Source organism: Girardinichthys multiradiatus, chromosome Y (assembly GCF_021462225.1).
Source record: "Girardinichthys multiradiatus isolate DD_20200921_A chromosome Y, DD_fGirMul_XY1, whole genome shotgun sequence".
NCBI lineage: Eukaryota > Metazoa > Chordata > Actinopteri > Cyprinodontiformes > Goodeidae > Girardinichthys > Girardinichthys multiradiatus.
This window is the reverse complement of record NC_061818.1, coordinates 4,112,686-4,140,553: the sequence shown is the minus strand read 5'-3', so window position 1 is coordinate 4,140,553 and position 27,868 is coordinate 4,112,686. Positions and strand designations below refer to the sequence as shown.

Genomic DNA, 27,868 nt, shown 5'->3' with positions numbered 1-27,868 from the left:
GTCCACATGTTACAGAGAGCCATTTTATAATTGGGCGCAGATCAGCTGTTTTCTTCACCGGTTTGAGACGCTGGGCCCTATGGGTCCTCCAACTCCTTTGAACCCGGACTTCCTTCTGCTACCCCGTCGGTTGATCTGGCTCCTGTAACGGCAAAACTGGCTTACAGTGGCTTTTATGGATCCAGGAAAGCCTCTCTGGTATTTTCAAAGCTGTGGGCGTTGTCAGGAGTACTTGAAACGGCCCTTTCCAGCAGGGGGTGTTCCCATCCTTCCTGTGGAGTGTCTTAATCAGGACCAGGTCTCCAGGCCTCAGGTCGTTCTGTGGGATAGGAGCAGAGATTATCGGCAGACCACTGGACATTTGTGTTTCTTTTGTCTGCAACATTTTATTCATCCACTCAGCTAATGAAGTTTCCTGTTGTGCTTTCTCTATTTCATTCATGTCAGAGGGCAGAGAAAACGGTCTGCCATGTACTATTTCTTTGAGAATACAAATTTACATCAGCGACTTGGTGTCACGTGATCTCAGGCTCAGAATATAGTGGGTGGAGTTATACAATGATGTACAGTAGGTGGCAAATGGAGTAAGACCAGTTTGATTTGGAGTTATTCTCATCCATAATTTAACCAGGGATAGGCATTCGGGCCATGGCCTCCCTGTTTCATCCATTGTTTTCCTTAATCTTTAACTGAAACCTAATGCTTTAGAACTTAATTCTATTAGTTTATTTACAAAATTAGTTCCATTATCTGACCTTATAATCTGTGGGATACCATATGTGGGGAAGAAATGTGTCACTAGGTTCATCTATTACAACTAGGCAATATTTCTGCCCCCATGTTTGCAACAAATTATGCATGATCTGCAAAAATTCTTTGCATAGTCAGAAAAATTTATAGTGTAGAATTAATGCTTTACCAGATGTGACATAAGTCCCCCCTTGACACATGGGTCTTCACAATGTGTCACTGTAGCCGCTGTGTTGTATAAATGTTTTGGGAGGATTGGTTTATCTTCTATCTGATAGATGTCATCTTTTTTCTGTGCTCCTCTCTTTAGCCAGGCCTTTATTTCTGTCTTGGGTGCTGACTGTTGGGCGTCTTTCAGCACGTCTGTGTCTATAAATAGCAGATTTGACATTTTCTCTTTAATAGGTTGAAATGAGTTAGTTCTGTCCCTGATGATGTTTTAAAACCTCTATTTTGCCAAATCTTAGCATGGTGATGTACTGATCCAAAAACGTATTGGCTGTCTGTGTATATAGTAAGTATTTGTCCCTCATGTAATTCACATGCTCTTACTACAGCATATAATTCTGCTGTTTGGGCTGAGCATGTATTGGGTAGAGATTTAGCTTCTATTAGCCTATCGATGGTTGTTACTGCATAACCAACTCTATTCTTTCCATATTCATCTTTAGATGCTGAGCCATCTGCAAACACTGTTTGTGAGTTTGATAATGGTGTTTGGGAAATATCTTGTCTAGGTTTTGTATCTTCTTCTACCTTTGTTTTACAGAAATGTGTTTTTCCATCTTCTGCAGTAGGTATTAGAGTACTTGGATTTAAAGGGCACATCATTTTAGAGTTATGCTTGGCTGTGATAATAATAGCGATGTCAGTGTGATATGCCTTGCATGTAGCGTCAGGTGCTTCTCTTAATATTCCTGACTTCAACATATCTTGTATTACTGACTTAATACCTTCTTCAGCTTCTGGCTTTAAGGGGTATTGGCGGACTAATGGCCTTTTTTCAGATATTAGTTTTAACCTCGTATGGTGGGAACCCCTTTATAAGCCCTACATCAGTTGATGATTGGAACCATAGTTCAGGTGGGACAGCAGCTAGGGCAGGGTGCATGTTGCTCTCTTTGCTCTCAGCTAAGCCCTGTATTTGTCCCTCTGCCTCATCTAAATGTGTCCTTGGATGGACTTTGACTGTCCACCCTAGAGTGAGCTTCCAGATTCCTGTATTAGGATCTACTTTCGACAGTGTCAGTGCTGTTCCTGCGTCTGTTAAAATCTTTTCGTTTTACCATAGAGAACTGACCTAATATTATTATGGTACTGTTGAGGACTCTAATTTTTACATAACGTGAAACAGACATTTATTTCACAAAAACAGAAAGTCAAACACAGACATTTGGCCACATGAAAGTTTAAATACCCTGTTTGTAAAAGAATTATGAAAAATCTAAGACGGATCTATGAACTTTCTTATGGTTATCAGTATTTATCAATACAGGTAGAACCTTTGCCATCTTTATATGATTTTTCGGAAAAGATTTTGGAAACCCTATCAAGATATAAGTTTGGCAATGATCATCAGAACATCAGACCTTTATTGGTGTTTTTAAGGTCCCTCAAAGATGCATTACAATGAAATCAGTCATTCCCATTCACACACATTCACACACTACTTACTTATTTCTCTGTCAGAGTAATTTTATTTGCAAAAATTTGAACATAATTTGACTTCTATTATTCTTAAAATGTACATTGTTTCCTCATAACCCCTTTTGTTTCCACTAGGTCTGTTTTGAACGCTTCAATTCTTTTTTTTATTCACCAAGAATCAATAAGGTGGTCTTAGTGGGGTCCACCTTAAAGGTATTGTCTGTTGGGTGTCATGTTATCATTGTCAGGTCAGTGAGGTTCATAAGTCAGTCAGAACCTTGGTCATTTGGTCTGTGCACATAATGTTTCATAGATCCAGCCTATGATTAGTCAGCAAAACTTCCACCTATAGGAGAAAAATTGATTGTTAATAAATGAGCTGCATTTCCTAGGAACACTGTCTTCCTTCTGGATGAGCATCACCTGTTGAAAAACTTTCATCATTGTTTGTTTCACATATTCATTCAGATCTTTATATTATACCAGTAGGTGAAGTTGTTAGTATCTCATGTAGACTGACATATACTGTTGCATTTGGAGAGGATCTCAGATTAAATAAACATAGTTAGAGCTTCAATCCAGGTTCATTTTGTGTCTGCAGACTTTAGCCAATTTTTCTTTTTTTTTTTTTTATACATAAAGAGCAATATTCAAAACATTTTCAAAAGGCAGATTGTGGCAGAATGTAGACAAAACTGCTTATTGATTGACAAAATAACATTCAAGCACACAATCACCATATTAAAAGGCTCTACTTCTAGACAATCACTAAACTTCTGGGATCCAGTTTTGGCCCGTGGACCTTGAGTTTGACACATGCAGGGTAGAGTTACAATCTTTATCAGACCTTTCAGCAGAGACAGGCTTCTGCCTTTTGTGCAGAAGTTTTATCTTTTTATTTTCAGGCAGCTGCATCTCTTTGTCAAGGTCGTTTCACAGAGCTGAAATTTAACTTCTCTCAAAGAGGAAAAATCAAGAATGCACACAATCTGAGCCAAAATATGGAATTATTTCCCTATAAAATGAATCTTTTGCATTTTATCATGGTATTGTTGGTAGTATAACACCATAGAATGATTTTTAAAGCACCTGTTTCTCACTAATGCTTGCCTACAAAATCTTTTACTCTCATATTACTTCTTTAACAACATTCTGTTCTCCCTTCTCTAGTCATTGTTCACTGGGTTGGACAGTTTCCATGTTGTCCACATTGTCACCTCCTCTTTTAACTTCCTTTACCACGTCCTCTAAAACCACCTCTTAGTCTTTATAATTTGGGGCTACCTTGGTATTCTAAACTGGGATGGGTGGCGGTCCGCCCCCCTTTATTTGTTTTCAGTTAAGCTGAAAGTTTTTTCCTGTGCTTTTCTTAAGGCCTCAGTATTAAGGCAGTTAAAGGCTGCTCTTGTTGTTTTTTTAATTCATCTTTTTGTTTTAATCTGTTTATCAACTGTGTGCACGCAGGGACTGAGAGGTCCCCTTTGAAATTATAATCTGGCAAGGTTTTTTATTGTCTCTTGAATCTTTTGAATGCATAATCTCCAGTTTAAGATCCCCATGTAGTTTTAGGATTTCAGTGATAAGTAAGTTACCTGAAAATCCGTATTTTTTATGCCATTGTGTACATATTTCTGTATTAAAAGGGTTGCTTGATTTATCTGGCTTTTCCTCGGGGGTTTGAGGAGGTGCAGCGGCTGCACCTTCTTCCTCCTCCTCACGCTGTACCACTGCCTGTGTAGCAGGTGGCTGCTTTCCTGGAGGCTGCCGCCTCTGCTGTCTGAAGGCAGCTGTAGTCTCCTCCTCTGGCCGCACCAAAACTGCGGCTGTTAACTTTTCTTTTCGCTTCTCCCTCTTATCCTGCCTCTATATGTCTCTCAGATTTCTCTGTTCCAACCATTTTTCTGAGAGTTTATATTCAACCTTCCTTTGTTCTTTCTTTTGTCTCTTTTTGGTTTTCATTATTTCTAATTTTAAATCCCCTTGTAATTTTAAGATATCGTTAATATTTAGTTTACCCAAGAAACCATGTTTTTTTTTTTATTCCATCTATGACAGATCATACCTGCTCCTTTTACATAGTTCTCCATAAACTTTACATCCCCTTCTAAGTCAATTAGTTTACTTTGTTTCTTCTCCATTATGTTTTTTGTTAGTTTAATTGTAGTATGAATGTCCCAGATAAAAGGTCACTGGCCTGAGACTTTAAGGAGAGGACATTAACACGGCCTTCTACTGCGACTAATTCGCAGCGGTGTTAATTTTCTGGAATGAAATCCGACTTTAATCTCCAAAGTCACCAGTACGTAGTTTTAATCTGGGCAAAATAAAACACAGGACTAGCAGAATCCTGCTATGATTCTATTAAAATGCTTAGTCCTCCATATACACACACAACACAGTCACACAGTTAGTTTCAGGTACCTTGTAATTTTTTTTAAGTTAACTTGATATCATTTTATGAGCTCAATTTACTCCATTCTTTTTACTTTTATAGCGCTTATTCTATTCCCTCGCAGGGGAATAACCCTTAGTCGTTTTATTTGGCTCCCTTCTTGGCGGGGCCCTATCTTAATTTGTCACTATTCCTTTCACGGTGGAATAAAACATTCCCAATGCAGTGTCCTTACCGACGACACACTACCAACGACTTTTAAGTACTTTTCTTATGAACTGTATTTTAAAACTGTCTCACCTCGGAGTTGACTTCTTGGTGACTCTCTGAATCCTGTGAGAGTCACCCCACGCCGAGGAAGGCGATAACCCACTGGCCAGGTGTGAATTCACACACACCGGGACTTTCAGCCACTCCGGCTAATGGAGGCTGTGCAGCAGTGCTTCGCTCGACGTCAGGCTTCCCCCACGGATCCCAGAGTCACTGTTAAAGCAAAGAGAAATAAGGTTATTGAATTAATCCGGCTACGAAGGACCAAATAATGTTAGGTATTATTTAGTCAACTCAGAGGTAAGAACGATACAGAGTCAGTTTTACTTGTGACAAGGGTAGCCCACTTTGCAGTGCAACTACAAAGTTTTGACACCCTATCTCTTTATTTATATACACAGTTCAACAGACAGTTCAGACAGGGTGTATATGTGTGTGTGTGTGAGACTGAAAGGAGGCTGGTTCTCACGGAGATAACGATGATCTCACACACACAGGGAGGAAGGCATACCAGAGCAGAAAACAAAGCGGAGTGCAGGTGCCTTGCAACACAAAGTTTTTACATGAGTGATAACAAGTCCTCACACCCATCCAACACTTCCTGATCTTCTCTGGGCTCCACACGAGTAACAGTACTTGAGAAATGAACCGTCCCACAGGCAGGTACATTCCCTTGGTTTTTCTTCATGCAGAACCCACTGGGTCACAAAACCACTCTGGGGAGAGTGGTGATTTGGCACGCCCCACAAATGAAGATGTTTGTTACCTTGACGGGCCTGTATGGCAGTTTGTCTAACTCATCGCCACCTGTGTTATGATGTAGTGGTTTCTCTCGTACTGATCCATTCCAGCGGACTTTGGGCTGACTTGGGCCCGAGCAGATTGCGCAACAGTTCTTGACCTCTCGCCACCACAGCATTTCATCTTCTGTTGACAGGAATCCTTTTTTAGCAAGTTCTAATTTCTTCAAGGCTCTTCCTGCCGAAAGCCCTGAAGTGGTTCTTCGAATGGCAACCACCCCATATACAGTGGCCAGTCTGATGTAGGGTGGCATGGTGCTTGGTTCTCTGGCCATCTCTCCGGTTTCTGGTTATCCTTAGCTGAGAATTGGTTTGAGCTGTTCAACTCCTTGGATCCCTCTATTCTGTAACAACACTGTGTTACGATCTAATACTTGTTTCACAATGTCAGTGGTGTCGTACTTGGGTTTCACTGCTGTCGACCCAGGGTGATCTCATGCTCTCACCCACCCTCGTTGTCCCTCACGGAATGGCTCCTTAGGCGTTGGCTTCCCTGTTTTCTCATTGGAGCTCCGCCCCAGTTCTTGTGAAGAAAATGGTCGTTGGTTGAGTTCTGCCGCAGGGGAGGGTCTACTGACTCAATGTCTGTCATTCATTGCTTGTGTTGAACATAGCGATCCACCACATCGTTTCCACGCCAGTGAGCCCCTTCTTGGGTATGAGCCTTCTGGTGCTCCACTTCAAGTTCCATGCTCATTCTCAACTCGGCGATCTTCTTCCACAGATCGTGATGGACCACTAACTTTCCTTTGGCGCTTTCAAATCCATTCTCTTCCCAGATGGATAAGTCTTCGTTCAAAGCTTGTGCACAGTAGTGGCTATCTGTGATTATCTTTGCTGTCTTGATTCTTCTCTTTATCAACTCCAACATTCCTTCCAGCACTGCTGTCACTTGTCCCATCTGTGCACTACCGGGAGTTTTACCTTTCTGGCAACACCTCTCTTGACCATGCTGTTTGAGAATAAAACCCCAGTAGGCCCTGATCCAGTCCTTTCTTAGACCCATCGGTATATAGGACCCACTCTGGCGGCCTTTCTGTCACAGATGGCTCTAAGGGTGTTTTCTTGTTGGCTGGTTGTGCTGGGCCAATCTCAAGGTCGGGGTCCAGCAGGATGTCTTCCCATCTTCCCCACCTTGTATTGGTTGCTTTTGTGCTTTCCACCGTCCATTTCTTGAGATACTTGTGGACTTGGCTCTGAGTGTTGACTTTAATCTGCTGTCCTTGTGCTAGGTCTTTTAAGGTGCTTCAGTATCTTGCAAGCACTGCTAATTATTTTTCTTCTTGGGGGAATTTCTTCTCTACAGATGACAAGAGTGTACCTCCACAACGTTACTAACCCCCCATTTCCATTGCTTACTTTCAGCATGGAGTCCTCATCTTCACAGCTGATCTCAGCCACCAACTTTTAAGTCAAGCTCCTTGGTTCCAACCTTACGGCTTCTTGGATTGCTCTTTTGAGCTTATCCAGGTCGTTCTGGTTTGACGCAGTCCATGTCCACTTTTTCTTTGGCATTTTTTCTTCTCCTTCTCGCTTCTTTAGGCAGGCATATAATGGCTTTGCATATATTTGATAAGATTAAATAGCAGAGTCCCAAAATCGTTTGTAGATCATTTTCAGATTCAGGTGGCTTGATTTGTGCCAGCTTTTCTCGATATCCTTCTGAGAGTCCCAAATCTGTTGTCACTTGGAACCCTAGGTAGTTCACCTGAAACTGTCCAAACTGGCATTTCTTGAGATTCAGCTTCAAACCTGCTGCTGTGATTCTCTCCACCACTGTTTGCAGTCTCTCTAGGTGCTCCTCTTCGGTGTTGTCTGCGATGAATACATCATCTATGTACACTGTTGCTCCTAGGTCACCCAAAACGTCCATCACAACTGACTGGAACACATTAGGGGAGTTCTTGTACCCCTGAGGTAACCTTTGCCACACATAACTCTTGCCTTTGTGTGTAAATGCTGTCTTGCCTTGTGATTGCTGTGCGAGTCTGAGGGAGAAAAATCCATTTGCTAAGTCAATGCAGGATTTATATTTCTTGACTCTTAGCGTCTTCAATGCTCCTTGGGGATTGATTAGGCTGGCTCGGTTTGCTATGGTTCTTCGATTGAGGGCCTTGAAGTTGATTACTGGCCTCCAACCTCCTCCTGCTGACTGGTTTCTTACTGCTTGAATGGGACTGGGATTTAGCTCTTCTCTGATGATTCGTAGAGCGCTCAATTCTTTTACTATTTTATCCATTTCTTCAACAGCACCCGGGTTCAGGGGGTACTGTCGAACAGGTGGATGCACTCCCCCTTCTATGAGGTGTACATACTTCGGTCCCAGGTCTCCACAGTCGTTCTTGAACCAGGCCACATTAGCTGAGGTGATGATCTTCCGCAACCTCTCTTTCCCAGCCGGGGAGAAGTCGCTTTCTTTCAGCTTCTGTTCAGTTACTTCTGGCACACCTATTGCTTTGTACCACTCTTGAGCTCCGGTTCCACTCTGAGTCGATCCTACTTTTACTAACCTTGACTGTAGCTGGCTCAGCCTTTGAGATAGAGAGCGGCGCTCTCCAAATGGTTTGTTGAGTTCTTTCAAGTCTGTGACGGTGATGAGGTTGTATGGACCCTTCACCCAAATGATTCCTTGCCAAGTTCCATACAGCATCTCTTCTACGGTCCCTTTGGCAAATTGGACCGTAAGGTATCCTGTCAAGAACCCCTCATGACGACTACAAAATCGAGGCACCTGACGTCGCCCTGTACGGCGGAGCCAGGGTCCCACCCTAGAGCCAGGCCTGGGGTTGGGACTCGCCGGAAAGCGCCTGGTGGCTGGGTTGCTCCTCGCGGGACCCGGCCGGGCCAAGCCCGAACAAGAGACGCGAGACCGTCCCCCAGTGGGCCCACCACCTGCAGGGGGAACCGTGAGGGACCGGTGCAAAGAGGATTGGGCGGCGGACGAAGCTGGAGACCTCGGCGGCCCGATCCCCGGATGCTTAGGCTGGCTCTAGGGACGTGGAATGTCACCTCGCTGGGGGGCAAGGAGCCTGAGCTGGTGCGGGAGGTCGAGAGATATCGACTAGAAATAGTCGGGCTCGCCTCCACGCACAGCGTGGGCTCTGGAACCCATCTCCTCGAGAGGGGCTGGACTCTCTTCTACTCTGGAGTGGCCCACGGGGAGAGGCGGCGGGCTGGGGTGGGTTTGCTTGTCGTCCCTCATCTCAGCCGTCTCGTGTTGGGGTTTACCCCAGTGGATGAGAGGGTCGCATCCCTGCGCCTTCGGGTTGGGGAGAGGTCTCTGACTATCATTTCAGCCTACGGGCCGAGTGGTAGTGCGGAGTACCCGGCCTTCTTGGCGTCCCTGTCGGGGGTGCTGGATAGTGCCCCTCCTGGGGACTCCATTATTCTGCTGGGGGACTTCAACGCCCACGTGGGAAACGACAGTGACACCTGGAGAGGCGTGATTGGGAGGAATGGCCTCCCCGATCTGAATCCGAGCGGTGTTTTGTTATTGGACTTCTGTGCTAGTCGTGGATTGTCCATAATGAACACCATGTTCAAACATAAGGGTGTCCATCAGTGCACTCGGCACCAGGATACCCTAGGCAGGAGGTCAATGATCGACTTTGTTGTCGTATCATCAGACCTTCGGCCGCATGTTTTGGCCACTCAGGTGAAGAGAGGGGCTGAGCTGTCCACTGATCACCACCTGGTGGTGAGTTGGATCCGCTGGAGGAGGAGAAAGCCGGACAGACTTGGCTGGCACAAGCGCATAGTGAGGGTCTGCTGGGAACGTCTGGCGAACCCCTTGGCCAGGGATGTATTCAACTCTCACCTCTGAGAGAGCTTTGACCAGATTCCGAGGGATGTTGGAGACATAGAGTCCGAGTGGACCATGTTCTCCACATCTATTGTCGATGCTGCTGCCCGAAGCTGCGGCCGTAAGGTCTGCGGTGCCTGTCGCGGCGGCAATCCCCAAACCCGGTGGTGGACACCGGCAGTAAGGGACACTGTCAAGCTGAAGAAGGAGTCCTATCGGCTGTGGTTGGCTTGTGGGACTCCTGAGGCGGCTGACGGGTACCGTGGGGCCAAGCGTGCTGCGGCCCAGGCTGTGGCAGAGGCAAAAACTCGGACCTGGTAGGAGTTCGGTGAGGCCATGGAGAAGGACTACCGGTTGGCCCCGAAGCGATTCTGGAAAACCGTCTGGCGCCTCAGGAGGGGGAAGCAGTGCTTCGCCAACACTGTTTACTGTGGGGGTGGGGAGCTGCTAACCTCGACTGGGGACATTATCGGCCGGTGGAAGGAGTACTTCGAGGATCTCCTCAATCCTGCCATCACACATTCCCTGGTGGAAACAGAGGCTGGGGACTCGGGGTTGGACCCTTTCATCACATAGGCTGAAGTCACCGAGGTGGTTAAAAAGCTCCGCGGTGGCATGGCTTTGGGGTTGGATGAGATCCGCCCTGAGTACCTAAGGTCTTTGGATGTTATGGGGCTGTCATGGTGTCATTGCGTGGTGGACGGGGACAGTGCCTTTGGATTGGCAGACTGGGGTGGTGGTCCCCCTACATAAGAAGGGTGACCGGAGGGTGTGTTCCAACTACAGGGGGATCACACTCCTCAGCCTCCCTGGTAAGGCCTACGCCAGGGTATTGGAGAGGAGAGTCCAGCTGATAGTCGAACCCCGGCTTCAGGAGGAGCAGTGTGGTTTTGCTCCCGGCCTTGGAACGCTGAACCAGCTCTATACCCTCTACAGGGTACTCGAGGGTTCATGGGAGTTTGCCAAACCGGTTCACATGTGTTTATGTGGACCTGGAGAAGGCATTCGACTGTGTCCCTCGTGATGCCCTGTGGGGGGTGCTCCAGGAGTATGGAATCGGGGGCCCTTTACTAGGGCCATCCGATCTCTGTACAAGCGGAGCAGGAGTTTTGTCGGCACTAAGTCGGACCTGTTCCCGGTGCATGTTGGACTCCGGCAGAGCTGCCCTTTGTCACCGGTCCTATTCATAACTTTTATGGACAGGATTTCTAGGCACAGCCAAGGGCCGGAGGGGGTCTGGTTTGGGGACCAGAGGATTTCGTCTCTTCTTTTTGCAGATGACGTGGTCCTGCTGGCCCCCTCTAGCCAAGACCTACAGCATGCACTGGGGCGGTTCGCAGCCGAGTGTGAAGCGACTGGGATGAAGATCAGCTCCTCCAAGTCCGAGGCCATGGTTCTCGACCGGAAAATGGTGTCTTGTCCTATTCAGGTTGGAGGGGAGTTACTGCCTCAAGTCGAGGAGTTTAAGTATCTCAGGGTCTTGTTCACGAGTGAGGGAAGAATGGAGCGGGAGATCGACAGACGGATCGGTGCGGCTGCCACAGTAATGGGGGCGCTGTGCTGGTCCGTTGTGGTGAAGAGAGAGCTGAGCCGAAAAGCGAAGCTCTCGATTTACCGGTCGGTCTACGTTCCTACTCTCACCTATGGCCATGAACTTTGGGTCATGACCGAAAGAACAAGATCCCGGATACAAGCGGCGGAAATGAGCTTCCTCCGTAGTGCCCGGTGGCCGGGCACTCCCTTAGAGATAGGGTGAGGAGCTCAGCCATCCGGGAGGCGCTCGGAGTAGAGTCGCTGCTCCTCTACATCGAGAGGAGCCAGTTGAGGTGGCTCAGTGATCTATACTGGATGCCTCCTGGACGCCTTCCTCGGGAGGTGTTCCAGGCACGTCCCACCGGAAGGAGGCCCAGGGGACGGCCCGGGACACGCTGGAGGGACTATGTCTCTCCGCTGGCCTGGGAACGCCCCGGTGTCCACTAGATAGGGTTCTTCTCCCACTCCTGTGTAGGTTTCGTCCCCCTTCCAGTAGGCATTTTCCAGGGTGACTCGCGGCCTTGTCATCTTTACTTGGCACGAAACCGTTCCCTGATCTGCGGGACTCGAAGAGGGCCATCTTTTCTTCAGAGGACAGTTTGTCGTTCTCTTCTCTAGGGAGAAAGGTGTTTTTCTTTTGTGGGCCTTGCGATGCTGGTGGTCCGTAAAATCTTCTTTGCGGTTCTTCACTTCTCTGAAGAGGTGGTCTGTTAGGAGGGTTGGCTGGAGCTTTCACACTGGCCTTAGTTGGTGGTTTGGCCCCTTGTCCTGTCTCTCTGTCCTCTTCTTCTTTCTTCATAAAACTGCTGCTCTAGATCATAAGAAATTACTGCTTGATCCATCTGTGGAACTGTTGTACCCTGCATCGGCATTTTGGCAAAAGCAATCTCTCCTCTCCTCCCTTTGGTTATTTCTCGGAGGGCCTTCACATATCTAGTTGGTGAGATTGTTTACTTAAGCACATGCCACACCGGTGCAAGGCGCTGACCTCCATCCATGCGCAGTCTAGCTCTTCTGATCTGGGAGTCTCCATCATCCATGTCTTCCAACACAAACCTCTCATAATGGCTTTGAGCTGTTCCTTGTTTGTCTAAAGGATGTGCTGTTACATGGCTCAGCCACAATTGTTTAGCTTTGTCACTTTCAGTAGCACTGGTAATCATCAGCCACACATCTTTGATGTAATCTTCATTACTTTCTTCTGATCTTTTCTCTCTAACTAAGGTCTTGATCTTTTTGTACTCATGAAAAACATCAGCTTCAGGGCTGGACGCCATGTGTTGTTCAGACATTTTCCTTATAGGCTTGCTTGTGGAGCATGGTGCTGATGGCAGTGGAGGTTCATTGAGATCAGTTTCCCCAGTCCCCATAGTTCAATGAACCCTGTCCACCACCGTAACAATTGACCAATTTCATCCTTCCTCTGGACTATATCCATATTTTATCTCTTAACAATAAAATACGTCATCTCTTTGGAGGTGATCATTTAGCTCACTCTGTAATGCTTCTTTCGATTGCTCTTTGTTTAAACTGAAGAACATTTTCTTTACCGATGAAGCCCATGTTGAATATCCGTCCTCACCTAACAGCACCTCGGTAGGTATGCGGTGTAGCTGTAACTGTGTTGATGTCGGTTGTTCTGTTGACAGGAGTGGTCCTTCAGCTCCCCGCTCTGTCCATTCCTGCGTTTCACTCTCTTCGTCCATCAACATGTCTTTGTCGTCTCAAGTTGTCCGTCTCCAAAGCCTCTCGAGGATCCTTCTAGTAGGGATGGATTAAGACTATTTGGCTACTAGCTTTGCTGTCTGGGTTTGGTCATTCTACCCTCAATAAAGCCCTATCCTCACCTGCACGCTTATGCAGTTACTGCGAGGGTTGTGACTGACGGCCTTATCAGTCACAGACAACCTTACTTCCTTTCAGGCTGTCGGTCCGGGGTACTCAGGCAGAGATGTTCTTCTGCTAAGCATCCTTCTTCTGGGGCCCCTTTATCTCTTTCAGAGTCCAGCTCTCCATCTAACGGGTCCGGACTTTCCTAAACCTGAAAGATCTTACTAAGCAGGTTTACTGAAAGTTCTGTTTAAGCTGGTGTCGGGAAATGACTCGCCTAGCCTCTGACAGCCTTCATCCAAAAGTCTCGCCCTTCTTCAACTGGAGGTCCGGGCGACCGAGTAGCCTATCGCAGTCATCCACACCTTCGACAGTCACTTTTGTTCATGGCTGCTCATTCCCTAATTTACAACTAGCTCCTGGTATATGGGCTAGGTTAATTTTAATAGCTCAGCACGAGCCCCAAGGGCGCTGTTTTAACAAACTTGACTAAGGCAACCTATAAAAACCTCCTAAAATATCTTGGAACCAGGCAACAAAACCTTTTACCACCAATGAAAAACCAACAATACGGTGACTCAAATAATTTAATGTCCACGATTTAGGTAGAATTTTATATGCTTTCTTTAATTAGTAACGCTTTTGCAGGGGTCGGTAACAGCTTAAATTCGGCAACACAAAATAATTTCAATAATAGAAAGGAATCAATCAACTCAACCTGTCTTTCCCCGATGCTGAAACTAGTGGGTTTGGAGAGGCTTTGAAGACGGAGGCTCATCCATGCACCTGATGGAGAAGAATTCTTCTGGTAACAACAAGTGGTTTCTTGAAGGGAATACGACTTAATCTTCAGTTTTCTTCCTGTAAGTGGCATGCACTGATGCTCCAGGCTTTGATGGTTAAGCAGGATCTTTGTTGTTATTTGTCTCCGAAGACAGTAGTTTCCAGAGGCTGAAGAGTTGAAGGAAACCCGGGGACATAAATTAAGTTGATTCAGGACTTCCAGAAGCCTGAAACTTAGAGCAATCAGCTGTTCACCGATCAAATTCACTTCTGTTGTCTGGATAAAAAGGCTTTAGATGAAATCAGATTCTTAATTCTGAGGCACAGTCCTTTCTGGGGATACGGATTGATCCTCTTTTTAATTCAGTCGATCAGTTGGGCTGTGTCTCTGTTCCTTTTCCATCCAAGCTTTTTTTCTCCGTCCGAACTTGTTCGCTGGTCTTCTGCGAAGAAACAACCCCGTTTCTGCTCTCAGCATTGTTTTTATAGCGCTTGATGCCTTCACTGGTCAGGCCCTTATTAGGCTTCTTAGTTATTGCGCAACCTATTCAGCTCAGCTTCTTGATTATTGCTCAATACTTTAGTCATGGTCATTGTGACCTACTGATTCTGTTTCTCAGCCTTGGAGATGCCAATAATAGCCACGCTGGTCTGTAGTCGCATCCTCCCGTCGCTGTCAGCATGCAGCTGGCTCTCGTCACTCCTAGTCATCCTACAGTTCTTTCCCTAATCTGCTCAGTTTTAGACTTTACACAGTATTACACATTCCATTCTTCAGCTTTCAGCATTTACTTTAAAACACAGTTGCAAAACCATCACTTCATTCTTTTTATTCATGCTTTACAAATGATTAATGTTATATTTCTTTCATATATAGCTGATTGAGAATGTCAAACCTTAATGTTTTTCCTCTAATTCTCAGTTCTTAACTACATCTCAATCATACATCTTTTAACTTGTTAATCAAAGATTGCTAATTTTATTTAATACATGTGAAAGAGTGTAAAATCATCATACATCATTTCTTTGGATATACTTGTTTATATTTTTGCAAAAGATAAGACAGATAACATGTGGCAGATAATACGTGGCTCCACACAGGCCTCTCCAGTCTCTCAGCTCCAGAATATGAGAATATGCTTGTTTCATTCCCCACTGCTTCAACTGTGTGTTTTACTAATTATTGCATGGATTACACATAAGGATATAAGGATATTTATTGTAACTTTTATGGAGTTAACTGTGAGCAGTTACTAAATGTTGCATGGATTACATGGAAAGATCTCACCTTATTTTGACAACCTAAACCCCAAATCAACGTTTTTTGCAGCTAAACTGTAGAAATTGGGCCTTCGGCTATCTTTATGTTACTATGCAATTTCTTACATTTTCATGTAAACTTGTTTAATTCTGCAATATTTGTCCTAAAACTCTTAGTGCTGCCCTCTTTAGGTTGAACTACTGCAGTAAACTTTTTCTATTGGTTCAAACGGTACGGCTAGCTGTGACGTTTATGCATTATACCTTGGATCATGTGCTTTACTGGAGATAATATAAATCTACATGTAAATATAAACTTTCTAAAGGTTTGTTACTGCTTTGAACATTAGCCCATGTTAGCAATGATGCTGCTAACATCACTTTACCTCTCAGAATCTGGACCCATTCTGTCCTCCACTGCCTTGGCAGCAATGGCTTCAGTCATTGCTGAGTCAGCACCTTGAGTCAGCGGCTTGAACTGATGAGATTCAGGCCCGATGGGCTCCACATACCTCCAGTGATGAGGGTGGTGAAAAATCCTCCACCTCAACAGCAGAGTTGTTCTGGTCACTCTCCATGTTTCAATATGTCAAATTAAGCTAGCGGACTCTTTCCCTCGTTGTCCAAACCACATACCGACTTAACCCCCTCCACTCATCCCCATGTTTGGCCATGCCTCTCAGTGTCTCTTAGCAATGCCCACTTTGGCGGCATTTTTCAAAATGAGTCTGGGGGCGGGGTTACGGTTTTACGTCGGGTTTAGTTCCACTTTGACTCCACACAACAACAGAACAGGCAGGTGGGTGGGACATACACAGGCAGTCTGCATTCCCATTGGCTGAAAAGTAGTGGAACTGTATCTTTTCTCACCTCTATTATATCTTAGAGGTACCCTTGTTTTACCCTCATTTGGTTTACATATTCATCCTGTATGTACACATGTATCAAACATGCAGCGTTATTTCATACCTTAACGCAATGCTTATGTGTGAAACGAAGAGATCAATGCAACCCTCAGTAGCACAACCTTAAAATGTGACACCAAATCAAAACAGAGAGAATTCCCAGCTGTCTCTAAACTCTGCTTTGGAAACATTAAACTTTCTCATGAAGCTACAGCAAGAAAGGTGGACTGAACCAAAAATTGTCATCGTATGCATTTTTCAACAGCAACAAGGTACACAACTCGCTCTACACTTAACTGAATTTCTCACCTGAAACAATGCCAAGCTGCCTGCAGCATTCGACCAGACCAAAACACTGCCAAGCATTTGAAATGCCACAATATACTGGTACTGTGTGAGGATTCCCTTTGACCAGAGGGGATTTCTCAACAGCTGTCAATCAAAAAACTATAGAGTAATTTAAACTGTTTCATAACTTTTTTATTCTCCATCCATCCATCCATCCATCTATCCATCCATCCACCCATTATATATATTATAATATCGCTGCATCTGTCTCACTCATAAAACTAAAAGAAACAATAGAAACCTTTACACAGGATTGTGGTTTAAGGCTGCTGGCAGTTTAGACTTGGAGCCAGCCTGCAATAAAGATGCCTGCCAGAAACGTATATATAGCATCTATTAACTGTTTTTAAACAACATTTTGCTTTAAATGTATTGAATGGGTTTCTTAAAGTGCCTGTGTCATCTAATTTTTATGATAAATCCAATGACTTTTATGGAAAGGAAACTAATTAATTAAATATTTCAAAATGTAAATCTATGGCTCTGAAATAAATTTTTCAGATATATGGTCATAACTTTCCCAAAAAAGGCGCTTCCAGACTACTCCTTTGCTCTTTTTCATGATATATAAGGGGAATCCTAGCACGTAAACTGACAGCAGCTACAGTGGCCAACAACACAGACAGTAGCAAACAATCTGATATTTATATATTTCAATCACTATCAGAGAGAGATGAAGCGTACGAGTCAGGAGAAGAAAGTCAGCTTTCATTACATGGTAGAGCAGCGAAGTGCGGATGGCCATCCAATTTGACTAGAGTTTATTTTTACCAGATGCCAGAAAACAGCCAGAGTCAATATGCATGAATCATATCGCATTAACAGGAAACAGAACCAGCATAACATCTGGATTTTCAAAATAATTCACTAAAGACAGACTAGATCTAGCTATATTAATAAATATACATAATACTTTCATCGCGCAATCTGCAAATTCTTCTTGGAGCGCCTCCGAGCTTCGCAGCGGACCGGACCAGAGCAGATACAGTGTAAATCCAGGGTTACAATATATATATATGGCACTGAGTGAAACAACCGGAGGCCAAGAGAGTAGCATGGAGCTGTAGCAGCAGAGAAAAGGGATGATTCAAGATCTGAATACACTACACTTATTTTAGAATCTTTAGAGAAACATTTCTTTAAATATATTGTGTGCGTGTGTAATTTAGCTTATTTTAATAATAATAATTTTGCATTATTATTAATCATAACTGCCGATATCTAAAGGTACTTTTGCAATGAGGAAGTATTCTTACCCGCTGTGCTTTGATTCGTTTTACAACAGCAGCAATAAACGTTGTCGATCTTCTCCCATCAGATGCTCTGCACGGCGTGGCAGTAGCATCTGCCTCAACATTCTCCTTCGTCTGTCAGATGTCCCGACCCCTGAGATAATTTCTCTTGTGGATTCAGGGGTTTCTTGTTCAAAGCAGTTTGCTGAAAAGTACTCCGAACACAACTGGCTGTGCTTGGTTGGACCAGCCCATCTGTCCCTCCTCAGTTTTCCAGCTCTGACCCAGGCAGCTCTGATCTTCTTCACTTTAGGAAAGTAGTGCAGACTAAAGGCTGATGTCTCAGTATTCCTGCAATGCACCGTTTCACCACGTTAGCGCTGTTTTTAACACTTGGGTTCTACTTGAACAGTTTATCATTGATGCTCAAACAATGAATGACCAGAGAGTTCCCCTTTCATGTCATTTCTGGGCAACTTTGGATGTGCAAAATTTAACAACAAAAAATACCTATTTTGTGTCACAATTACATCTTTAATCCTATTAAAATGTAAATTACTGCCCAATTTCTTCAATATTAAGAAGCTTTTTTTCAGTTTCTGCATTTGTGGATAATGTGTGTCACAGCCACTTTAAATTAGCACCTAACTGACAAGACAAGAAAAGACATAGTAAAAATTTTACAAGCTCAAACTCAGGATCTTCCACAAAAAACTAGAATGTCTAATACCAATATGCCACCAGTCCTATACTGGTAGTTTACCCCATCGATTTGTCACAAGCTGTAGGCTTAGCAGCTGCAAGAGAAGTGTTTCATATAGGTGAAGTTTTTTAGAGGTGAACTCCATGTTTTCTTACATTTTCTCCCCCAGTTTTAAACATAATTAGGTGCCTATGGAGGTAGCTGTGGAATAGGATGAAGACAAAATACAATGGGAAGCATGCAAAAAGCTGATTGACAATTGTAAGAAGAGTTTGTCATAATGTCAATAAAGGTTGTCTATTGATTATAGAAAAGAGTAAAAAATTTATTTGACATGCGTTTTTTATTACAATATAAATAAAAACCAGATTTTTTTAAGTTGATGCTCTTTTAACATTGTTTTTCACATTTTGTGGGGTGACTCTCATTTCCTATCAGAAACAAACATCTTGAATGAAAATAATGAAAATAATTTGAAACCTGCCAAGAGTATGTTTCATCTTGCTTAATGTGTCATGGATTTAGGTACAAATCTGACCAACATGCAGAATCACACTCAGGAGAACCCACAGAGATTTTAAGATGTTTATTTTTACATAGGGAAATAGTTCTAAGATCAGGAAATGGGAACCCGACAACTGCAAAGAGAAGAGGAAAACAGGTGAGTATAAAAATGATGAGGTAATTGATTATTGTTAGCTAAGAACTTTCTTACAAGAAAGAGGAATAGAACCACCAAGGGGAATGGAGATGTGGAGTCTGGGAGCTCAACACAGGAGTAGCCTTGGTGAGATAAGTTCATCCAGGAGGAGTGGTCTTTGAGGCACAAAGAAGTTTCCAGGAGCTTGGTTTCTTCACCATCTGTGAAGGGCAGGGTGATGAAGAGGAGAATTGGTGAAGAAGCTTGCCTGAGAGCACGTTGGAGGGTGAACAGGGTTTGCTAATGACTTGGGCCAGTTTGTCGTCGAGCCTGGAAGCTGCCAGCCAGAAGGTAGTCCTAAGAAGGGAACTTGAAACTTGAATCTTGAAAATCCAAAGGACTCAACCAGAAAGAACCAGAGAATACTTTGATCCAGAGGTCTGGAGTATGCTTAATTCAGAAGTAACCGAGAACTGGAGGCTGGATTGAGACTGGTCAGGAACCTGAGGAGGAGGACACGAGTAGGCAAGTCAAAGCACTAGAGAAACTTGGAACAAGCTTAGATCTGGGCTAGAGTCTGTTACCACTGCTGGCTAACACTCAGGTGCTGGCAGCTTCAGGTTTTGTGTTCTTTGATCCAGGTCTGTAAGAAATTGACAGATCAAAACGAGAAAAAAACAAAGACCAATGGGACTGACGAGAATTCAGTCGTTTGGACTGAAGACAGAAAGAGAGACAGTTAGCTGACCAGGACTCAACACGGAGCTTGGACCGATTTAAGTGGGGATTTTGCTTCTGTAACCATGGGAAAGACTAGAGAGTTCTGAGAGACGGGAAACAAAAACAAAAAAAAATTATTTCCCTTTGGTCATCAAGAGCTGAAACTAAACGAGGTGTGGAAAGTGGCTCCACCTCAATATGAGCACACTCAACTAACCCCTGATCAATAAGATTTTGCTCACTGCCGGAATCGATTAGAGCTGAGAGATTCTGAGTATGTTGATTAAACAGCAATGAAGCTGGTAAACTAAATTGGGGAATTGAAGATCACTGTGATGGTCCGTCAGCCACCCCCTTACAGCTGACGGACCCCGTCTTTTGGCTGCGTAGGACAGGTGGGACAAGTGGCTATATAATGTTCAGAAGAGCCGCAATACAAACACTGATTAGACTGTCTACGTTTTTGTCTTTCTTCCGGAGAAAGACGAGTTCGCCCCTCCTTCATGGGTTCGGGTTCTGAAGTAAGTGTCTGAGGAGGAGACCTGAATGCTCAGGAGGAGTTTACAAGAACAGACCCCGACATAATGTAGCCTTACTTAACTTTATTTAAGTTCCCATGCATTTTATACATTTGGAACATCTCTTTTCCTCTACGGTGTTTCTGACAAGAACTTCTACTGTATGATTTGTAAATTGTAAATTTTTCATTTTAAATGTACAAATATTCATCTAAAAGGTTATATCTGGGCTGATGGGTAAATCTTTTTTCTATTTTATTTCATTTATATCTGTTTTTCCTAGTTTGGATGAAAATATACAATCTCATAAAAAAATTTCAAAAATTATTATTGCAAATGTTGCACAGATCCTAATAGCCAGCACTTTCGGAGGTTTTGATGTCATCATTAACACAGTAAACATTATTTAGTTGTTTTGGGTAGTGCTATTATGGAAAGTAATTTTGCCAGTTATCAGATTTGATTTACATTTGCCTTAGTTTTACTCAGAGAATAGGCCATGATTTGATAAAATTGGCTTTGATAAATGGGTTCATACGGCTGAAAATAATAACACTTCTGTGTTAACTGTTCCTATTCAGACTGCATGCAGATTACAGTTACAGACCTAATTCTCATAATCATTTTGTTAATATAATAACAAAAGCTGAAAGAAAAAAAAAGACACCATGTCAGCTTTCTGAATTACATGCAGGTGGGGCACTGCAATCAATAACATCCTAAATCAGCTGATCACACATAAAGTCAGCTGTTCAAACTCACAGTTCATCAGAAATGGTTAAAGTTCATTGTTTCACCAGCAAAGAAGAATATTTATTTTCAATATAAAAAAACGGAGTCATTCATCAGTGCAACAGAGAACTGTGTTATTTTTCATCAAAACAAAAGCATGAAAACTGAATCAGAAAAAAGTAGAGGATTTTAGAAAATCAATCATTGCTTTCTGAAAAAAAAATAGAATATCCTTAATTCTCTTTCCAGTATCATTTTTCACATTTCCTTGAAATCAGAATGTGTGACAGTTCAAACACTAAAAATGTCCCTTTAATAGGCTGTAATGTGTATCACACTGGTATTTTACCTGACATGTAATTTGAATATGAACCTTCGGAGGAAGGATAAAAAATATTGCTTACCGCGTACCTTTAGATGGTTTGTTATTAGTAAGTGTGTCTTTCTATCTCTCTTTCTGTCCTTCCATCTTGTTCAGTGTTTTCCAGAGTGGGTTTTTCCATCCTTTGTAGTGGCCAAAACAGCTGGAAGGAAAAGTCTAAATAAAAATCTGTAAAGGATGTATTACTGTTTACGTTTTGCTCAAGATGATTTAAATGCTTGAGTTACTCTGTTTCTAATAAAGCGCAACTACATTGTTCTTCAGATTCTAAACTAATGCAGTGGATGCAGAGCGAAAATATGTTCATGGTTAGATTTTGATGAAGGGATCTTGTGCAATGCATATACCCCCTTCAACACACATTTTGTTTGGTCTGCTGTGCGCCATCTCTAGTTAGTTCAGTGATGTAATGGCAACTGACAGCTTTCCCTGTTTTGTCTGTCTGTGTTTGTCTCTTCATCTTTTTTTGTCTCTCCATCCATCTGTCTTTCTTTCAAAAAATCTTCTTTTTAATCTGGAACATATTGGTTTTCTTTGAGATTACTTTTGTTTTATTTATTTTATACTTTATTTCATTTGAAAATGCTTATAAATATAACCAATGGTATATACTTACTGTATTTGATGCTGTGATGACATGACATCGATGAATATATTATTATTTGACTATGGTCCTTGCATTCCAAACCTTCGTTATACCATAAACATCCTCACCTTCTAATATTTGTTGTGAATGATCTTTACCCTGCTTTAACCATTATCTTTGCCATGTCCATTTAATGTAGTTATAGGTTATGAGAAGTCACGCAGCCTAAATAACATTTCTGGAATGACAGGGGCTCCACTGCAACTCACTCCAATCACCAATTCCACCTTTGAGACCTTTGATCCATCTGGCCTCAGGCGATGCCACTCTCCCATTCCTTCCATCTTGTAGCTCGGCCAAAAGAAAACATAACAGAACGGACAACATGCAAATTACAAAAAGCAAAATATCACAAAAGCAATAATATTGAAAAATGCTATTTACCAGTTGTTCTTTTATTCTTTATTGCATTATCTTAAACTTGTGCTTCAGAAAAGAAACAGAGCTAGAGTTGTATTTTGATGTTTAATTCTAAAGATTAGCTTAATCTAAGACAAGTTTAAAATATACATTCTTGCAATTGTATTTGAAAATACACCAATTTACTAAAACACACTTTCCTTACTAACAGGAATAGAGTCTTGGTTAATTAAGACTGAGAAGAAGTTAGTTTTCACGTAGTTACTCTGTACTTATTCTTGCCTGTTTTTGACTGGCCTTGCACGTAAATGCATTACTGTGAATATTTAAGAATAGCTGTGAATAAGATTAAGAAGCTGTGAATACTACTAAGATTTAGAAGGAACAAATTCACGCATTTTGCCTAACATATACAATAACAATGGTATGTAAACAGTGTATTTTCAAAATAGCAGCATATACAATGCCCAGTAGCAGACTAAACAAAGCAAAAGCATTTAGACATAAATCCTCTAAAATGATGCACATTTAAAAACACATAGGCTACAGTGTTAGATAATTATTGTTTTATTGTTAGGCATGTTTTGTTCCTAAAAATGTCCACAACAAGATCATAAAAACTGATATCTTGCCCTGCTTCTCCTTACCCATTTTTACTGTAGCAGTACTTGAAATAATTAGTTTCTATTTATGACGGTTTAAGCAGAGAATTAGCAACATGTGTTATTTAGATCACATTCAGTGAGTCTAATACTCTGAGGAGGTGTAAAATATCCCTGAGTTAGAGTTAGAGGAAGCTAGTGTTTTCTTAGACAACTATTGTATATGGTTAATCTAACAAAGATCCCAATTTGAATTATGCAATATAAATAAATAAATAAGGAGAATACATTTTCCTGAAGATCTTCCAGAAGCTTTTTCTAAAGTGTCACAAGACAATAGCTGTTTGTAATCATTGTCAAAAGAGATTAACACTGCAGAGCTGGTGCATGTAACATTTATTTAGTCATTTAGGGGAAAATGATCAGTATTAACATTTTATTCAGTGCAGTCATCATAACAACAGATTTTTTTTTCCAGAACTTCACTCCTCATCTGCTGTCTTCTTACCTGAGCTCTCCTCCAAACACTGAGCTGTAAAGTCTGCAGACTAAGAGAAGTCTTTGGAAGTCTTTGTTGTCATATAATTAGTTAAGGTTACAAAGAATTAAAATGTCACTACATCTGTGGATAGTTCATACACTATACTGAAGGAGTAGTTATCAAATCTATTGTTATTCTAACACGTTTGTCACATAGAAATTAGCCTAATTAAATAAAAAAAGAAACCACCAAACTGATAACGGTTCTTAGTCTGGAGACTCCCAGAAACAGAATGTTCTACCAAATGCGGTTCCAGTGCTAAGCCAGGGCTGGTGTTAATCAAAACCACTGTTACAATACAGTTTAGTTTTTTGTCATAAATCCTCTGCATTATGTCACATAAAACATAATTTTTGGAAATGGTTTGATCCTTCATCTTGTATGTTTTTATATTTGTCTACAGAATCTTGGTGTAGGAAGACAGTCTATCTACATAAATCTGTTGATTTGTTTTTTATGCTAACACATGTGTACAGGTCCTTCTCAAAATATTAGCATATTGTGATAAAGTTCATTATTTTCCATAATGTCATGATGAAAATTTAACATTCATATATTTTAGATTCATTGCACACTAACTGAAATATTTCAGGTCTTTTATTGTCTTAATACGGATGATTTTGGCATACAGCTCATGAAAACCCAAAATTCCTATCTCACAAAATTTGCATATTTCATCCGACCAATAAAAGAAAAGTGTTTTTAATACAAAAAACGTCAACCTTCAAATATGTACAGTTATGCACTCAATACTTGGTCGGGAATCCTTTTGCAGAAATGACTGCTTCAATGCGGCCTGTGGCACTGCTGAGGTCTTATGGAGGCCCAGGATGCTTCGATAGCGGCCTTTAGCCAATATCCCACAGATTCTCTATGGGGTTCAGGTCAGGAGAGTTGGCTGGCCAATTGAGCACAGTGATACCATGGTCAGTAAACCATTTACCAGTGGTTTTGGCACTGTGAGCAGGTGCCAGGTCATGCTGAAAAATTAAAACTTCATCTCCGTAAAGCTTTTCAGCAGATGGAAGCATGAAGTGCTCCAAAATCTCCTGATAGCTAGCTGCATTGACCGTGCCCTTGATAAAACACAGTGGACCAACACCAGCAGCTGACACGGCACCCCAGACCATCACTGACTGTGGCTACTTGACACTGGACGTCTGGCATTTTGGCATTTCCTTCTCCCCAGTCTTCCTCCAGACTGTGGCACCTTGATTTCCGAATGACATGCAGAATTTGCTTTCATCCAAAAAAAGTACTTTGGACCACTGAGCAACAGTCCAGTGCTGCTTCTCTGTAGCCCAGGTCAGGCGCTTCTGCCGCTGTTTCTGGTTCAAAAGTGGCTTGACCTGGGGAATGCGGCACCTGTAGCCCATTTCCTGCACACACCTGTGCACGGTGGCTCTGGATGTTTCTACTCCAGACTCAGTCCACTGCTTCCGCAGGTCCCCCAAGGTCTGGAATCGGCCCTTCTCCACAATCTTCCTCAGGGTCCGGTCACTTCTTCTCATTGTGCAGCGTTTTCTGCCACACTTTTTCCTTCCCACAGACTTCCCACTGAGGTGCCTTGATACAGCACTCTGGGAACAGCGTATTCGTTCAGAAATTTCTTTCTGTCTTACCCTCTTGCTTGAGGGTGTCAATAGTGGCCTTCTGGACAGCAGTCAGGTTGGCAGTCTTACCCATGATTGGGGTTTTGAGTGATGAACCAGGCTGGGAGTTTTAAAGGCCTCAGGAATCTTTTGCAGGTGTTTAGAGTTAACTCGTTGATTCAGATGATTAGGTTCATAGCTCGTTTAGAGACCCTTTTAATGATATGCTAATTTTGTGAGATAGGAATTTTGGGTTTTCATGAGCTGTATGCCAAAATCATCCGTATTAAGACAATAAAAGACCTGAAATATTTCATTTAGTGTGCAATGAATCTAAAATATATGAATGTTAAATTTTCATCATGACATTATGGGAAATAATGAACTTTATCACAATATGCTAATATTTTGAGAAGGACCTGTATATATCACTTCTGTAGACAACAAGACTGAATGTACTTTCTTACCTCCTGGCAGTTTTAACAAGCACACAAGGTCATAAATCTTGTTTACGACCATTTTTTTTTAGAAAAATGAAAATAATTACTTGCAAATTATATTTTGCTGTTTTAAAACAAGAACAAATGTTGGAGCCATCAAAGGCAGAAGTAAAACCAAAGCAAGTGCCTGCCCTGGTTTAGCTTTAAAACTGTTTTTATAGGGAAATTTTAGTTTTGGAAAATCTGTTGATGACATTTTCAGACACTGCAGCTCAGCATTAGAATGGGAAGCTGGGATTTCCTCAGGTCTGAGTTGACTGACATTTCACTTACTTTACCACCACTGCCATCCAGAGCACTAATACTTGAATCTGCAACTAGAATGAGTATTTTTAGTTTTCTCCTTTTTTGGCTTCTCTCTTTCCCTGTTTTTTTCCAAAACTTTACCCCCAAACTCCCACCCTTTCTCTTTTGTCTATCCACCTTGTCTTTTTTTTTTTTCGGCTGTGACTGCGTAGTCGGAGGTGCCATGAATGGCTACTGGAGTGACAGCCCATGGTAAAAGAAGAGCAGATGCCAAATGCCAGATAAGAAGAAGGGAACAACGTGGAGGAATATTGAAAAATGGCTGAGATTAAAGGGATTACAACAGTTTGAGTGCGCCCTGAACTGCATCTACCTCTCGACAAAGATGCACAGATATAAGATTGATACATTTTTTTTTTGCTTTTTTTAGTCATAAAGAAAGAGACCAATAGATCGTTTTCATGTTATCAACATTCATTAGCATTTATTTGTGTTACCATCTTTTTCAGTATTTTTGATTTCAGAACAAACTATTAAAGGATACTCTTTCTCTTTTGTACATAATTGAAATGCTGCTAATGAAGAATCAAATTATCATCATGATAGGAAGCTAAGCTTTCCCCTAGTCCTACTCCTACATTCTTCATTTATGCTCATACATTGTCCTGGGAGATAAACAGATTTTACGAAGTCAAATATTTGATTCCGTATAACTGATTAGATGCTACTTGTAATCTTCTGCCAGATTCCAGTGATGCAGCTGAGAACATGGTTTAGGAGAATAAATTGAGATTAGAGCTATTGCAAAAAAATTTATTAAAACTTAGTTCATGTTTATCATAGAGATACAACCACAAGGAAGAAAGAAAAGTTAAGACTGATTAAAAAATCTCTTCCAGAGGTCACTTATATGTCAAAGGGTCACTAATTCAACACTAATTGACAGTTAACCACTACTACTTTAACTAAAATGTAAAATTAGGAACCCCACCATTGCTAAATTCATTCAGTAAATTAGTATTACAGCCAGTTACATAATACAAATAAACAGTAGATTTGTATGGTTTGTATTTGTTTTATATATTGTGTATGTTTATATGTTATAAATAAACATATACAATATAAACATGTACACGGATCAATTCTCCACATTTCGTAATTTTTTTATTATCTTCTTACCTCCCCACAACTGTTCCTAATGACTATAATAGTCACTTTAGTGGAAGGTTCTGCTTGTCACAACACTGTAAATATGTATACGTTTCTACATGGTCTTCCAATGCAAGCAGCAATTACACATGTGAATATTGCTTTAAGGAAAGTTGACATTTTAGTTAAAAACATAAGGAATGTATATAAAACATTTAAACTACTATAAGAGTGTATGCGTCTGGATGCATACAATAAAAACTGGCATGCAGAACAAAGCTACTGTAATCTCACCTGATGCTAGAAGAAGTGGGTCGGGCTAAAATTACGCATGCTGAAATGCTGATGCTGTTGGTGGGAACAGATCAACCTACGTACTGTATTGGGGATAGGTAAGGGGGGAGACATATTATTTTTTCAGGATGAGAAGGAGTACCATTTATAATAACTGCTATGAAGCTGCTTTGTTATAGATTTTGAGATTTTTATTTGCTTTTCTATTCAAGGAAAACTGTTGAGAAATGTATGTATTTTTTAGATATATGCAGGTAAATGTAGAAGTTGAACTAATCTGAAGAAACTAAAAAACGGTCAAAGAAATTTTCAACTCGACTCCTCTGCTGCAAGTGAACAAAACTGTCTCCTTCCAAGACTGCTTCTCACCAAAGTTTCCTCGTTCATAGTTTGGACTCAGCATTTTAGTTGTTTTTAATCTACAATATACTGTTATTTATGGTATCATTTAGATGGCCGTAAGTTCAGAAAATAAACACATCAATAAAAAACTTACAATTATGCAGTTTAACACTGAAAAAATGTATGACAGTTAACCTGTTCCCTCAGGCAAAAATGGATTGTGGTCCATTTTAGTGCACCTCCACATCTTTTATAATCCTTCTTTCCTATTTATTTGATTTGAAATGGTTTTTTGCCATTGACAGTTGGGTAGTTGGGACATATTTTTAGCCTAACTATAATTCATGAT

General features: G+C 41.9%; 1 protein-coding gene across 1 annotated transcript in view; it reads left to right on the top strand.

The window, feature by feature from the left end:
* The window catches only part of LOC124864025 (potassium voltage-gated channel subfamily C member 1-like), a 225,435-nt gene extending 199,158 nt beyond the window's left edge, over window positions 1-26,277 (top strand). The window contains exon 5 of the mRNA XM_047358631.1: window positions 25,947-26,277. Within this exon, the coding sequence (XP_047214587.1) occupies window positions 25,947-25,990 (44 nt within the window). The 3' untranslated portion in view covers window positions 25,991-26,277. The remainder of the gene's footprint in view (window positions 1-25,946) is intronic.
* Window positions 26,278-27,868: the final 1,591 nt, after the last annotated feature.